Source organism: Eubalaena glacialis, chromosome 12, assembly GCF_028564815.1.
Source record: "Eubalaena glacialis isolate mEubGla1 chromosome 12, mEubGla1.1.hap2.+ XY, whole genome shotgun sequence".
Lineage (NCBI taxonomy): Eukaryota > Metazoa > Chordata > Mammalia > Artiodactyla > Balaenidae > Eubalaena > Eubalaena glacialis.
Genome location: NC_083727.1, coordinates 101,320,531 through 101,336,056, shown reverse-complemented (window position 1 = coordinate 101,336,056; position 15,526 = coordinate 101,320,531). Strand labels below are relative to the sequence as shown.

Here is a 15,526-nt window from a genome sequence, read left to right as displayed (position 1 = left end):
GTGCAGTAAAAACAGCCACAGTTTTGTCTGCTGTTGTTGGTTGAGTGGTTAGCCTTGAAAAATATCAGCTAAACAAGCCACCTTCATGAGTTACTTTTCATCACAGCGGGGAAAAAAAATCACCCCAGTCCCACCTTCGTTGTGACACCTGTTCATATCCATAAAGAAAAACAACAATTCAACCCAGATTTCAAGTACTACCCAGCATCCTTCCCACACATACCTTATTTATAAAACGTCTTCGTTGGTTTACAAAAAAAAACAAGCACTTTTGCAAATTAACTCTCTTCCAAAACAACTTCATTATAAATTAATTATCATGGTAAAATTATAAACCTCGGAGTTTCTATCCAGTTCTAAAGCAAAGAACTGGTTTTATCCCAGCTCTTTTGAGTGTATCGTGATCCACTGAATATCTGAAAACAAGAAGTCTATCAAAGATAGTTGGGATCATGTCAAAAGTATACAGGCGCTAATTTGAAAAGGGTCTCTCATATTGGGGCAATATGAGTATCAAAAAAAAAGTAATAATGGCAATAGATTGAAGCATGCCAAATATATAAAAATCCGTGAGTTCCTAAAGATATTACAAAAAAGAAGGCCATTGACCACTTCCGGAGTTTTCTAGGATACTAATTCATTACTCTGAAAATTAATAAAGAAAAATGTCAAGCATTAAAATTAATTACTTGATAATGTTATTTAATACATATTTGTAGCCTCTTCGTGACCAAAGTGGATTTGGCCATATTTGTAGCATAAGGTTTCATTAGTGTTTTCCCATAATGTGAACTTTTGCCTTCTAATATGATTATAAAACTAACCATGCCTAATTTTGCTTTTTTAAAAAAATGATTTCATATGAGTGGAATTATCCAGTATGGTCTTTTGTATTTGCCTTCTTTCACATAGCATTTTGTTTTTGACATTCATCCATTCAGGAATATTTTATTCCTCTTTATTAAGCTGAGTAGTATTCTACTGTATGTAGTTACCGTAATTTGCTTAACCATTCACTAGTGCTTTTTCTGTATCTATTGAACTGATGGGGTTTTTTTCCCTTTATTCCAGCAATACGGTGATTTACATTGACTGATTTTCAGATGTTAAACCAATTTTGCATTCCCAGGATAAACTTAACTCTTAAATGTTGTTGGATTTGATTTACTAAAAAGAACTTTTTTTATTGAGGTATACCTGATGTACAATATTATATAGATTCCAGGTAGACAACATAGAGGTGATTCACAGTTTTTAAAAGTTATATTTCATTTATAGTTACTTGATTTACTAAAATTTTGTTCAAGATTTTTGTGTCTATGTTTATGAAGGATATTGGTCTGTAGCTCTCTTTACTTCTGTGGTTTTTCACTGGTTTTGGTATCAGGGTAAGCATGATTTCATAAATTCAAAAGTGTTTGCAATGCCTGTTAAATGCCTTGCAGAACTTTGAGAAACATTAAATTATGCATATTTAAATTGTCATTTAAATATGTTTCAAAAATAAAATAATCTGTTCTGACCTTCTTCAGTCTTTTCTAATTTCCATAACAAATATGGAAGGTGAACTCTGTTCACCTTCAAGGCTGGTTTGAAGGTGGCTGAATTAATGAGTGATTTGTAATCAGATTTCAGGAAACTATTCCTAAGCAATTTTAGGGATTATTGTCACTAGAAACCTAGAAGGGGAAACCGAGACCCTTAAAGGTTGCCAGACTCTTCCAGATCAGAGTACCTTCCCACTTTCACAGCGCTCCATCACACAGCATTCATTACAAGCTTTTACAGGAAACTATATAAAGTGCCTGCTGTGTATACATTTACCTTATAAAATTAATCTGTCCATCCTTACTCTTTTTCTTCCTTATGAAGGCCTACTCTTCCTACTGACACAATCCAAAAAGGGAGCGGCAAAACAATGAAACTACAGGATCCTGTGGCTTGGAGGTTACTAGTTGAACTGGGCATGCTCAGTCGCCAGGCAGGATTTTTTTTTTTTTTTTTTTTTTTCGGTGAAGTGGAAACTACAACAGAGCGTACCGTGTGCACGGAGGTGGGCGTGCCCTCGTGGACTTTAGAACGTTGCCGCAGCCAATGGGGCCTCGCGGCCGGCTGCCGGGGCTCCTCATTGGAGGAGCGGGGAGGCAAGCGAGTAGAGGGTCCCTGGAGGGAGCCGCGGAGGTTCAGGTCCCGGAGGCCGGGCTACACCGAGCCCTGCGCGTGAACAGCTGCGGCGGGGGCAGCCTCCAGCGGCGGTGCCAGCCTCCAGCGGCGGTGCCAGCAGTTCCAGCCCGTTGCTTTACTTTTTAGCTGCACCAACGTAGTCATTATGCCGAAGAGAAAGGTAAGTCTTACCAAAAAACATTTCAAAGGCCTTCAAATTGTGCTAACAGCAAATCTTGTCATTGCAATGGATGGCGTGCAGTGCACTCGGTAGTAACTCGGGGGTTGCGAATCTCTTTGCTTCTTCAGTGCTTGTTTTCAGTTGCCTGTTGCAGACATTGCGCCCTCCCTCTGTCCCCGTCGATCTCTGAATGTTACTTTCTTTCCGGCGACCCGGCTTCCCTTCTTTTTGAACTCATTCTAGCCGGTATGGTTTCCACCTCGAACAAGAAGCAAAAGCGCTTTTCACCCCCGCTTCCAGGAGGGGAGTTTCCTCTTTACAAACTGCCAGGTTGCGGTTAGTGTGGAGGAAAAGCAGCGCGGGGTGGGGAACAAGTCCACGCGTAGGGAGATCTAAAATGAATCCAATAAGTCGGGCAGATGTCGGGGTTATTCCCATGTGGGCCGTGCCCACGCCGGTACGCCGCGATGGCTCTGAGGCTACAGGAGAGGGAAAGCCATGTTTAAAATAGCGCTCACTCCCCTGCTCGCCTGCGCTGCAGACCCGTATGTACCAACTCCAGTGTCAGGCAGGGCTGGGGACGGCGCAGGCGGGGCCGGGGTGGCTGGACTTGCCCGCAGTTGGCGGCGGCAGCCGCGGAGTTGGCCACACGCAGGACGGGACGCCGCCGGGGGCGCGCGCACCGTGGCTGCAAAGGGCAGGGGCCACCGGGTCCGATGCGGGGACCGAAACTCACACTCGGTCCCGGAAGGCGGGGTCCGCGTGCTCCCGCGGCCCTGGGTGCGTAAGGGGCACTGGGGTCACTCCTGGCGGACTATTATGTCCCCTTCCGCACAGGCCCCGGACACCAAGTAACTCGCATGGGGACGCACGTTTCCCTCGGAGTCCGGCTGCGACTTGTCGTTGTCCCAGGGAGGAAGGGAAGGCTTTCCTCCCACCCCGAGGCAAAACCGCTGTGTAGCGTCTGTTTCTAAGAAAATGCCTTGCCCTCGTGTTTCCAACGACGTTAACCAGTGAGGGTATTACATTTGAAGCAAAAGGGCAAATAATATTCTGCTTTATCGGTTAAAGATGGTGGAATGATTTGTGTGTGTGTGTAAATGACTGAATTATTTTAAAATATTGAAGCTTTAAAAATACAGAAGCTTTTGCCTTTTTATCTGTCTTTACTAAGAATTTGGTGGAAACTTGTCTCCTCCATTTTTAAAAAAACATTATAATTAAAAGTTTCAAAAAAATCTTAGAGTTTATTGTGCGCATACTATGTGCCTCATAGTGTGGGCAGAGTTTGATTTAACATCTCATTTAATCCTCTCGTTTAACCTTGACAGGGGTATTCCATGGAACTGGGGCTTAGAGACAGGAATTACCCAAGGGTCTCACCAACCAATAGCTAGTACCACAGATTTAATTAGATGCTGCAGGTGTAGAGGCTTTATTTTCAGACAGTATTTACTCATTCTCTTCATTTAGTGGTGGGTGGGTCAAGAGGAGTTTGAAATGCAAAGAGACTCCCAGCCTAAGAAGATGGATGGCATATTGAGTACTAATACTTTAGGTTCATTATTTAAACTTAATTTTTATGAAAGTATTGTTTTTCTATTACTAGAAGGAGGCTATTAGAATGATGCCACAACTTTCAGCATTTTATCTTTGGTTTAATGACGAAGCTGGGAATTCTAGTAGAGTCACCAAGAAATGGATTGCAGAGTGAGTTGATACCATCTCCTTTCTTGGGAATTATTCACAAATTTAGACAAATAGTAGGTTAGAGGTGCACAAATTCTTTATTATAATGGACCCTGATGTGCCGGAATCCTTGTTGTCCTAGGGTCAGAGTTGGTGAAACCATTACTCTTACTTTTCCTCATTGCCCACCTCTCTTAAGGAAATAGAAGGGAAGAAAAGAAGAGCAGTAGGGGAACTGGCTTTTAATTATTGTTTTATTTCCCTAGAAGTCAGGGAAGAAGCTAGCCAGGCATCCTGGGACTAGGGGCAGACCTGTGTGCAGGCACCTGTGTGTCATCCTGGGGACATCAGAGTGTTTTCAGAGGTGGGAAAGCTCTCCTTGAGTAATAGAAATGCTCTCCATTTATACCCATGGCCAAAAGACCTAGACTGGTACCTGGACAGGAGCAGCCACAAATTAAACATGGCTTCCACGGCCATCCCATCTACAAGGCAAACCTTGGAGCTGCGTCATGGAACCCTGGAGTTCACGGAAACTTACATAGGAACCAATAGTGATTAGGTAAAGGCTGCCTAGATGCAAAGAAGAGAACTGGAGACAATCTGTGCGTTGCTCTGCAGGATCTGTGAAGCTGGGGTATCATGTACATACTACTCCACGATATTTTTCTTGGCTGAAACACTGCCTGTTCTACATTATAAGTTTTGAAAGTGTCCCCACAATACTTTTTTTTTTTTTAACCGTCTTGGCCCCTTTTTTTCCACTTTTCCCAGAAATCAAGAAATGTTATTTAATGAGCACTGTTGAGGCTGCAGAGTAAGAAATGGCACTAATAAAGTCAGTAGAAACATCTGGAATCCTAGCACTGCTTGCGTGCCATAGGGATATAAAGTTTGCCCTCATGGAGCTTCTCTTTAATTCAATAAGGTGATAAGGGTAGTGGCCACAAAACAATTGAATAATATTAAGTCTGTATATATGTCCCAGAATACATAGTATAGATTCTAAAAGCTGTAGGATAGGTAAGGAAAGAAGGTTGAACTGGGGCCAGTCTTGAAAGTGTGTGTTGGGGGGTGCGGTTTCAAATATACAAAGAGAAAAGCAGGCATTTTCTGTTTTCAGGCATTTGGATGCCTCTTCTGATTGTATCTCAACATGACCAGGCCTCAGGTATATACTGTACCTCGAAGGCCACAGTATCCACATTAATATAAAACATTCTTATGACATTTCTTTTCTTTAAATATTTTATTTTATTATTGTTTTTGTTTTGTTTTAATTTTTTTAATTAATTAATTAATTTAATTAATTAATTTCTTTATTATTTTTGGCTGTGTTGGGTCTTCGTTTTTTTCTATGCGAGGGCTTCCTCTAGTTGCGGCGAGCGGGGGCCACTCTTCATCGTAGTGCGCGGGCCTCTCACTGTCGCGGCCTCTCTTGTTGCGGAGCACATGCTCCAGATGCGCAGGCTCAGTAGTTGTGGCTCACGGGCCTAGTTGCTCCGCGGCATGTGGGATCTTCCCAGACCAGGGCTCGAACCCGTGTCCCCTGCATTGGCAGGCAGACTCTCAACCACTGCGCCACCAGGGAAGCCCTCGTTTTAATTTTTTATACAATTTTTAAAGGTTACTTTCCATTTACAGTTATTACAAAAAAAAATTGGCTATATTCTCCGTGTTGTACAATACATCCTTGAGTCTGTCTTACCTTTGTGAATTTAATTTATATCTTCGTCTGTGATAGTCATAACTACACGAAACCAAATGGTTTTTATAACTGCAGTAGTATTTTTTTGAAGCAGTATAGCACTCAGTAGTGACGAGTTCTTCAGTTAGCGTTCCATCTCTTCCCAAGTTGGTGAGATTTAAATAAAGTTGAGTTTCCTCTATTCATTACCTAATGGGTGGTGGGTTACCACCCACTAATTCCTGGACTCAGGTGGTGGTGGGACAGTGAATGACTGAGTTCTGGACTGTTCTGGTCAGACATCCACCAATGCCTACAGTGATCACGCTGTTATGTGATGACCTACCTGATGGTCTACAAAGAGACCTCAGCCAGCAAGTCCTAGAGCCATGGTTCTGTCGTGAGTAGCAAACACATTTTCACATCCTTCTTTTTATTTTTCCAGTTCTTCATCACTGGAACTATTGGAAATGTCTAGTGTATCACATCAGAAATTTTCTCTAATGAGGCAGTTTTCCAGGAATTTGGGATGTAAACACTAGTCTCTCTTTACAGTTAAAGGTTTAAGGAAGAAAAGTCTGTCTGCCTCTAGCTTTGAGATTTGAAATTATGTTTTATCTCTTTTCATAGAGTGGAAAGGCCCAGTAGGTCTGGGCTTGGCACGTGGGATGCTTAACTAACAATACTCAAGGTTTCTGATTAATCTTTCAAAGGAATATCACATATTATAACACCAGAGACAGACTCTGTAAATGAAAATAGAGATAAATTTGACTACATAAAAATGAATATGTCAGTATGGCAAAGAAAAAAAAACCTGTTAACAAAATTTTAAAACTTATGAACAACTGGGGAAAAAATATTTGTACCACGTATCACTGAAAAAAGTGTGCTATTTTAAAAAGATAAAGAGGCTCACATGTCCTTATGGAAAAGATGTATATGCTTATAAGAAAATAACAGATTCAATAGATGAAAATATTTAGTTTTACTAAAAATCAAAGAAATGTATATTATTAAGAATAATGAGATGTGAGTTTTTAAAACCAGTCTGGTTTAAAGAAAAGCTTGAAAGTGTTACTGCCCAGTGCTTAGTGACACTGACACTTCAGCAACTCTCAAGCAATGTGGATGGGGGTATAATTTCATTTAAAAAAAGAAATAAAAAAGTTTTATTGAGGTATGATGTACTTACCATAAAATCCGTTCATCTATTCAAAGTATACAAATCAATGATTTTTAATCAATTTATAGAGTTGTGTAACATTACTATAATCCAGTTTTAAACCACTTCTATCACTCCAGAAAGGTCTCTCCCATTGTTTGCAGACAGTCCCTACTCCCACCCCGGTCCTAGAGAACCACTAACCTACTATCTCTATAGATTTGCTTTTTCTGGAAATTTTATATAAAAGGAATCACAGTATGTAGTCCGTTACGTCTGGTTTCTTTCACTCAGCATAGTGTTTTTGAGGTCCACCCATGGGGTAGCATGTATCCGTACCTCATTCCTTTTTAGTGCCCAATAATAGTCCACTGTGTGGAAATTCGACTTTTTGTTTATCCTTTCACAAGTTGGTGGACATTTGGATTGTTTCAATTTGGGGTTATTATAAATAATGCTGTTGTGAATATTTGTATGTAAGTCTTTGCACGGACATATTTTCATTTCTCTTGGGAAGTTTCCTAAGGGTGGAACTGGTGGGTGGTATGAAAGTCTGTCTTTAAGAAATTTCCAAACTGTTTTCCAAAGTAATTGTATCATCAGTGAATGAGGGTTCCAGTTTTTCCACATCTGTGCTCATAGCTGGTATTGTCAGGGTTTTTTGCTTATAACCTTCTAATTAGTCTAATTTACATTTCCATAGTAAGTAATGATGATGAGCATCTTTTCATGTGTTTACTAGCATAATGGATATCCTAGGTGAAACATCTATTCAAATATTTTGCCCATTTTGAAATTGGATTGTTCATCTTATTATTGAGTTGTGAGTGTTCTTTATATATTCTGGATACAAGTCCTTTATCAGATATATGATTTATAGATCTTTTCCTTCAGTCTGTGGCTTTTAAAGAAATTTTGTCTTGATGTCTTTCAAAGAACAGAAGCTTTTTAATTTTGATGGAATCCATTTAGTGTCCTGTCTAATAACATCTTTGCCTAATCTAAGGCCGCAGATATTTACTTCTAGAAGTTTTATAATTTTAGCTCTTATATTTAGGTTTATGATCCATTTTGAATTAAATTTGTGTATAGTATAAGATAAGGGTTTCAATTCTTGTGTGTGTGTGTGTGTGTGTGTGTGTGTGTGTGTGCGCAATGTGGATACCTACCTGTCTCAGCACCAACTGTTAAAAAGACCATCTTTTTTCCACTGAATTGCCTAGGCACCTTCGTTGAAAATCAATTCATCATAATGTAAAGGTTCGATTTCTATCCTCTGAGTTGTGTTGCATTATCTATAGGTTTGTCCATATGTCAATACCACATTATCTTGATTACTGTTGTTTTATAGTAAGATTTGGTACTGGTAATGTCAGTTCCTCACTTTGTTCTTCCTTTTCAAAACTGTTTTGGCTATTACATCCTTTGCACTTCCATATAAATTTTCAAATCAACTTGTAAATTTCTACAACATGCCTGCCATGATTTTGATAGGGATCGAATTGAATCTGTAAGTCAGTTTGGAGAGAACTGCCTTCTTAGCCATATTGAGTTACCCAGTCTGAATATGAAAGGGCCTGATATGTAGTATGCCATCCATAAATACTTGCTGAATTTAATTGTGCCAATATTGATATGAAACCTGTATTTGAGTAAAGGCTCCAAAATGCCAGGGTTATGCATTTTATTCATTCCTTCACTCACTTCATGTTAAATAAACATTTATCAAGCATCACCTTTACGCAAAGTACTATCACCTTGGGAAAGTAAGTGAATTATTGTTTTTTCCAACCCTTTTTGAAGTGAATGAGTAAAGGCCCTTATTTTTAAGGATCTTTCAGTCTGACAGGGTAGGTAATATACATATGTCAGTATTTATAATTCAGGGCAAAAAGTGATAATGAGCCACAAGAAAAACTATGAGCTCTGAGCATTCAGAAGTTTGGTCAGACTCTGTGTCCAAAGAAAAAACACTGGCAGAAAGTTGTTTGGTTAAAAAGGGGATTGGGGATTATAGCTTTTTTTAAAATCACAAGAGGATCAGTGCTAGTTTGTTAATAAAGGTGATCTCTGACGTCTTGCTTTCTTTGAAGTAGAAGGAAGTTAAATTCAAGGCCAGTTACAACACTTGGGGTTAGATTGTGTACGGTAGCTGCCCTCACTCATTAGTAAAGATTCAGTGACTTCTTGGCCTCTATGCTTTTCTGTAACCACCCTCTTGTGTTTAAAAGGTGGTTGTCTGGGACCATGTGTCTAAGTTGACACATGTTATTTGATTGATTACCTAATTTTGACTTAACTTTGTAATCCTTCTAATTCCACTTGACCATGAAGTCTTTCGTGGCTCTGGTCTTTTTTTAATCCCCCTACAGCTCCTAGCCCAGGTACCGTAACTGTTTGCTGAACGAGTGCATGAATGAATTGTTTTCAAGGGAAGAAGGTAGTAACTTTAATTATTTCATATCCTTGTTGGGGAGATAGTCCAATATAGCCTGGCTTTACTGTTTACTAGCTGTGTAATTTAAGGCAGGTTACTTAACTCCTCCCTAAGCTTCTGAGTTCCTAATTCTCTGAGACTCAGTTTCCTCATCTGCAAAACTGGGCTAAAAATATGTTCTACCTCGTTGGGTCGTTGGAGGCATTAAATGAGATGGTGAATGCACAGTTCTTAGCACAGGGCCTGGCATGTGTGAGACGGTCAATGGATGTTCATTACTGTGGGGCTGATATTTTTAATTATTAAGAGAACTACAGTGAAATAACAGGCTTCTAATAAGCCAAGCTTCCATTTTGTAGGACCAGTGGTGCACAGATCTCACCCTGTATGTCCAGTTAACTGCAATATAGGAGTAGGTAGTGTTTTTGAAAGAACATAAGCTTTCATCTGGTGCATTTTTACATGGTTGATTTTTCTCACAGAAAAAATTATGCTTAAAAATATTGCCACATAACATTAAAATTCCCTTGGCAAATCAGTTATCAAGTGATCCCCTTTTCCTATATTTTTTCCCCTAAAGCACTGCCTTTGTTTACACCAAAGTTAAATAGATTCCACTTTGCTGCAGGGTACAATTTGGAAATGGCGACTGAAGTAAACACCGTTTAAGCTGTCTGCTTTCACAGTACCTAGTATGTTGAAATACGATGTTAGTCTCCTGAGTAATTTAAAAATCAGTGTTGAAGATAACAAACCAAATCAAAATGTTGAATATTTTCTCCCGCTGGCTGCTTATTTATTGTACATTTAACTGCGTTCTTGGAAGAGTTCAGTGGAATCATGTATGGGTTCCTGGTCAAGGTATTTATTGAGTCCAGTATTTTTACATCTTGTGAGCATGTCCAGAAACAGGGCCATTTATATATGCCCAAGGCAAATGCATGGTCGGTCCCAGCAAGTAAATGATATGCATAATCAGAAGTAGGGAGATATAGAAAAAGGTTTTAAATCTCAAAATTGGTTCCAAAATTTAATATTTTAAGCAGAACTTATATCTGTAACAATATATACACATATTTATTTCCATTAAAATTTAAATAGCTGCCGCTTATTGAATACCTGGCTGTACCGGACCTGAGCTTTGTGCTTTATAGTCGTTAGAATAAAATAAAAATTAAATAAAAATATGTGAAGTTGTTAGAAATAAACCTGCGTGGCAAGTATTATGGTGTAATTTCATATTATTTCATTTTATTCTCCCCGCAGTTCTGCGAGGCTGTCCTCATCTCACAGATCGTGAGAGTGACAGCCACAGTAAATAACATTTAGGTGGCTTTCTATGACTCCGTCACAAAGTTCCCAGCACTTTGCATTCATCAGCTGAATCGTCCAACCACCTGGTCAGGTGTGTGCGCTCCACACTGACATCTTCAGAGGTCGGGGGTGGCCGAGCCGGGAGTGCAGTCCTGGCTGGCTGGCTCCAGAGCCCGTGCTCTGAACCACCGAACCCTGCGGCCGGTCCCATCCACATCCACAGTGAGAAGACTGGGATTTAGTGCGATGAAGGCATTTCCCCTGGGTCACACAGCTGGGAAGGGACAGAGCCAGGAATTCTACCCCAGCCCTCTTTTACTCAAGCTTTTTCTCCTAACCATGACACCACAGTACTTCCCATAAATACTTATTTCTAATGGCCTCATGTATTTTTGTTTAAATCAAGGTGCCCAACGAATGAAACAGGGAAGATTCAGGAGTTACGTAAATATGTGAGTGTCCATCTGTTTAAAATGTTGTCTTTATTAAGATATAGGCTGATGCCGTTGTTTCTAGGTACCAGTCATAGGAAGGTACCCCACAAGTCATTATTACCTGTGATCACCCCCTAAGGCTGCCCTCAGGGTCCAGGCCTCTGGCTTCTGAAAGATGTACATTATCATGAAGCCTTCTGGGTATTTCAGGAACTAATGGACTGTAGGGTCATATACAAGGTATATATATGACGTTTCCTCATCCAAGCCTTGGTATCTGAGTATTGAGGGTCTAAAACTTCGTATTTTCTCAAATTCCACCATGAACTGCTGGATTTACTATTTCTAAGATGCATTGTCTTCGTTAATTTGTTATATTTCAAATAATAGGGATATTCCCCTGTGATCAGAAACATGTAAACACACTTGCATATTATACAATATATTCAGAGGTTATAATGTAAGTGTTAAGCCACCATTGCTTACACATTGGATTTTAAAAATGAGCAGGTGTTTTGTTTTAGCAGGTGCTAAAAGCCTCATAGTTATCAAAGCTGTTGCACCTAGAAGCTGGATGGATTTTTATTTCAGAGTCCTGGATTACCAAATGATTCATGTTTAATTACAAAGGTATTTTTAAAAGATATAAAGTGATATTATTTTAAAATTATATTTTTATTATTCTGACCCCATACAAAGATAAATACAAAGTTTACCCCAAGAGATTTTTGTTTTCTTTTCTTTCTTTCTCTCTCTTTGTTTTTTCTTCTTGGGTACAAGCTGTGGCTTTTTACAGTACAGTACTGGACAGAATTTGTTAAATTCTACTTCTCGGGCAGTTGTGAGTCTTGGGCCTGGTGTATGTAGGAGGTAAACATACCAAAGTCTTGAGGTGATCAATGTGTGAAGCTTCAAAGACTTCTTCTGAAGTTACGTATATATGCCACATAATACAGTTTTTAACTGTATCTTTTCTATCTACTTCTCATTGCTTTCCTTTTTCGCTTCTCTTAATTACAATTTTTAATTTTACCGTTCCCCCTTTGAGTGGTCACATGTCCGTCACATCAGAGCTGGCTAATTCATTTTGCAAAAATATAAGGAACATCATAACTGTGTTTACCATTTAGTAGAAATAAACTCATGTCTGAGCAAACAGGAAAATAAAGTAACCATCTGATAACAACCCTTTAAAATCCCTGGTGTAAAAGTTGGAAGACTGGGGTCTAGTGTGGTCTCCACAACTCTTTATTGGGGGAAAGTCACTTGACCTCTTCGAGTCTCTATTCTTCATCTGTAAAATGGGAATATTAAGACAGTCCCTGTGTATCTCAGTGCTACTGAGAGGATGAAATACAGCAACAAGGTGAAAGTATACAGAGAAATGTAAAGTACTGTTAAAAATGATAGAACTGATTTGGTGTGTTGCCTTTACTTTTAATAGTGAGGTAAAAATACTTGTATATGTGTGTGTGACCATTTAAAAACCCAGAATAGTACATTTATGTGCATCTCAGTATGTAATTTTTTTTGTAAACATGTAATATTATTTATTTTATTTTTTTATTTTTTAACTTTTTTTAGAATTATCTGACAAAAATTTATTTTTTTTGTAGGTTTAATCTTTATTTTTATTTTATATTGGAGTATAGCTGATTTACAATGTTGTGTTAGTTTCAGGTGTGTACAGCAAGGTGATTCAGTTATACATATATCTATTCTTTTTCAGATTCTTTTCCCATATAGGTTATTACTGAATATTGAGTAAAATTCCCTATGCTGTACAGTAGGTCCTTGTGGATTATCTCTCTTATATATAGTAATGTGTATGTGGTAATCCCAAACTCCTAATTTATCTACTCCCTCACCTCCCCCCTCTGGTAACCATAAGTTTGTTTTCTAAGTTTATGAGTCTGTTTCTGTTTTGTAAATAAGTTCATTTGTATCATTTTTTTAGATTCCACATATAAGTGATATCATATGATATTTGTCTTTCTCTGACTTACTTCACTTAGTATGGTAATCTCTAGGTCCATCCATGTTGCTGCAAGTAGCATTATTTCATTCTTTTTTATAGCTGAGTAATATTCCATTGTATATATGTACCACATCTTCTTTATCCATTCATCTGTCGATGGACATTTAGTTCCTTAAAAAACTAGAAGTAGAGCTACCATATGATCCCGCAATCCCACTCCTGGGCATATATCCGGAGAAAATCATAATTCGAAAAGATATATGCACCCCACTGTTCATTGCAGCGCTATTTACAATAGCCAGGACATGGAAGCAATCAACATGTAATATTTTTAATTGGCAATTGTGTCTTGCTATTCCAAGAGGCTCACAAATGAGGGGGAGTAGGAAACACTCCATTAAATATTATGTGTTGCTTGGCTAGGTCTACAGGTTAAGATATTTCCCACCCTGGAAGCGCTTTGCTCTCCTAGCATCCCAGATCTGCACACAGTTTTGAAATTGGGAAAGCCAGCAGAAACGACTTAGAGTGGTGTAGTGGATGAGTCGTGAACCTGAGCCAGCCTCCCTGGCTCTGAATCACAGCTCTTCCACTGACCAGCAAGATTACCAGCTGGGTCATCTTGGGCAAGTTACCTAATCTCTCTGGCTTCAATTCCTCATTTATACAATAGACATGATGCTGTTTACCAACCTCACGGGATTGTGGTGAGGAGATTAACTCATTCAGATCATTGCCTTGCACATGAGTGCAGCACAGAATCCATGTTTACTGAGATTATGGCTCTTCCTTTGGGTCTCTTCTCGTGTCCTTTTCTAAGACTCCCATACCTGGCATCTCTGTCCTAGACGCTTACATAATGTGATTAGTATGTATACGAGCATCTCACAAAGTCAGGCAAGTCAGATCTTCGGGTCCATCCTCTTAGTTTTCCTCATGAAGAAACTCAGGCCCAGGGACATAAGATACAAGCCAGACTGGGATCAGGCTTCGGACCTCAGCTGGGACCTTCACCCACGATCCCATTCACACAACACGGGGGAAGAGATAGCTCTCATGAAAGAGGCAGCTCAGACCAGAGAGATGTGTAAAATATTTTAAATTATTTCATATTAATGATATACTTCCATTATTAAATTATGTGTATTTATACTAAGAAAAGTTCACTGAACATACTTGAAGAGGGCTTTTTCTTTGCTTTCAGTTATCTTTTGTAATGGAGTACAATGTGAGATAGTTTCCCTAAAAATATCTCTCAGAAAAGAAGAGTTGCTGTTTATATTGGTTCATCCAAAGTCTTCTAAAGCAGAGTTCTTACTCAATTACTTTTATCTTGAACAACAAAATTTTATTTGGGGAAGACATACTAGCCTCGTGGCCTTAATAAGCTATTTGGGTTTATAGAAGTTGATGAAATTAATAGGCACAAGCAAGGAAGGAGGTAAGAAAGAAATTTGACATCAGTTTGATTATTAATCCTTTGCATGTGAGCTCTCAATCCTAAATGCTGGATTTTTAAGGGTTATTGTAAAGAAAGCAAGGCAGTATTGGAGGATCCCAAACATACACTTACAGCATGAATGAAAAACAGCTATGCTGATGTTAAACAGTGGTCCTTGTGGCTTTGAATAAAATTTTCAGTGTCTGTTTCATATGTCAAATTCAAATATGTGAATATTTGAGTTTAAGGGAAGTACCTGTTATTTGGAAAACTTCATAATTTCCTGGACAGTGCCCCCATTTGTGGAGGGAAATTAATCAAGTAGTTGTGTTTATGTGTTAATTTTAGCAGAAAAGTAAAGAGTTAGTTATGGACACATTTCAGTCTTTCTCTGGGTGGGTTGTTTGGATTTTTGTCCTAGAATGGTTTTCCTCCTCTAACCAGCTTACTATTGGACTACCTTCTTTTCTCCAGCCTTAGGTTTATAAAAGAAAATGTAAAGAAAAATAATAATAATTTAAACATATTGGCCAGCAAGTTAGAGAAAAATCCCCTCAAAGTAATACATTCCCCAGGTGAAAAGAAGTGGTTGTTGGTTTATTTGCAGTGTTACGTCTACTCCCAGCTTTTGTGCATTAGCATGGATAACCCAGGAGTTGAGACTGGATTTGTTCTATGGCTGCTGGCAGATGGTTACTTGAATTTCATACTCTAGGTACTCTAGGCTCTCAACAAATTCACTTAGGTTATAAAGCAGTAGCCCTTGTCACTTAAAATCTTAGAAGGAAAACTCTGAGAGCCTACACTTACCAGTAAAGACTATTTGGAACTTTAATACAAGGTCCAGTACTCTTTGCTGAGAACCCCGAGCCCTCCTCTTTCTTCTCCTGTGGCTGAGAAATATGGCACCAGGAGGTACTAGCCTTTGTTCCTAGCTTCCTGCCACACCCTCAATATTTTTCTCTGTAGTGACAAATTTGGAGGCTAAGACCATGTAGTGCTATTCCCAAGCAACTGTTGAAGACCATAAGGATTTT

At 39.0% G+C, this 15,526-nt stretch overlaps 1 protein-coding gene across 2 annotated transcripts in view; it reads left to right on the top strand.

The window, feature by feature from the left end:
- The first annotated feature begins 2,115 nt into the window (after positions 1-2,115).
- The window catches only part of HMGN3 (high mobility group nucleosomal binding domain 3), a 31,444-nt gene continuing 18,033 nt past the window's right edge, over positions 2,116-15,526 (top strand). For both annotated transcript variants that reach the window (XM_061207443.1, XM_061207442.1), the window contains exon 1: positions 2,116-2,344. In XM_061207443.1, the coding sequence (XP_061063426.1) occupies positions 2,330-2,344 (15 nt within the window). In that variant the 5' untranslated portion in view covers positions 2,116-2,329. The remainder of the gene's footprint in view (positions 2,345-15,526) is intronic.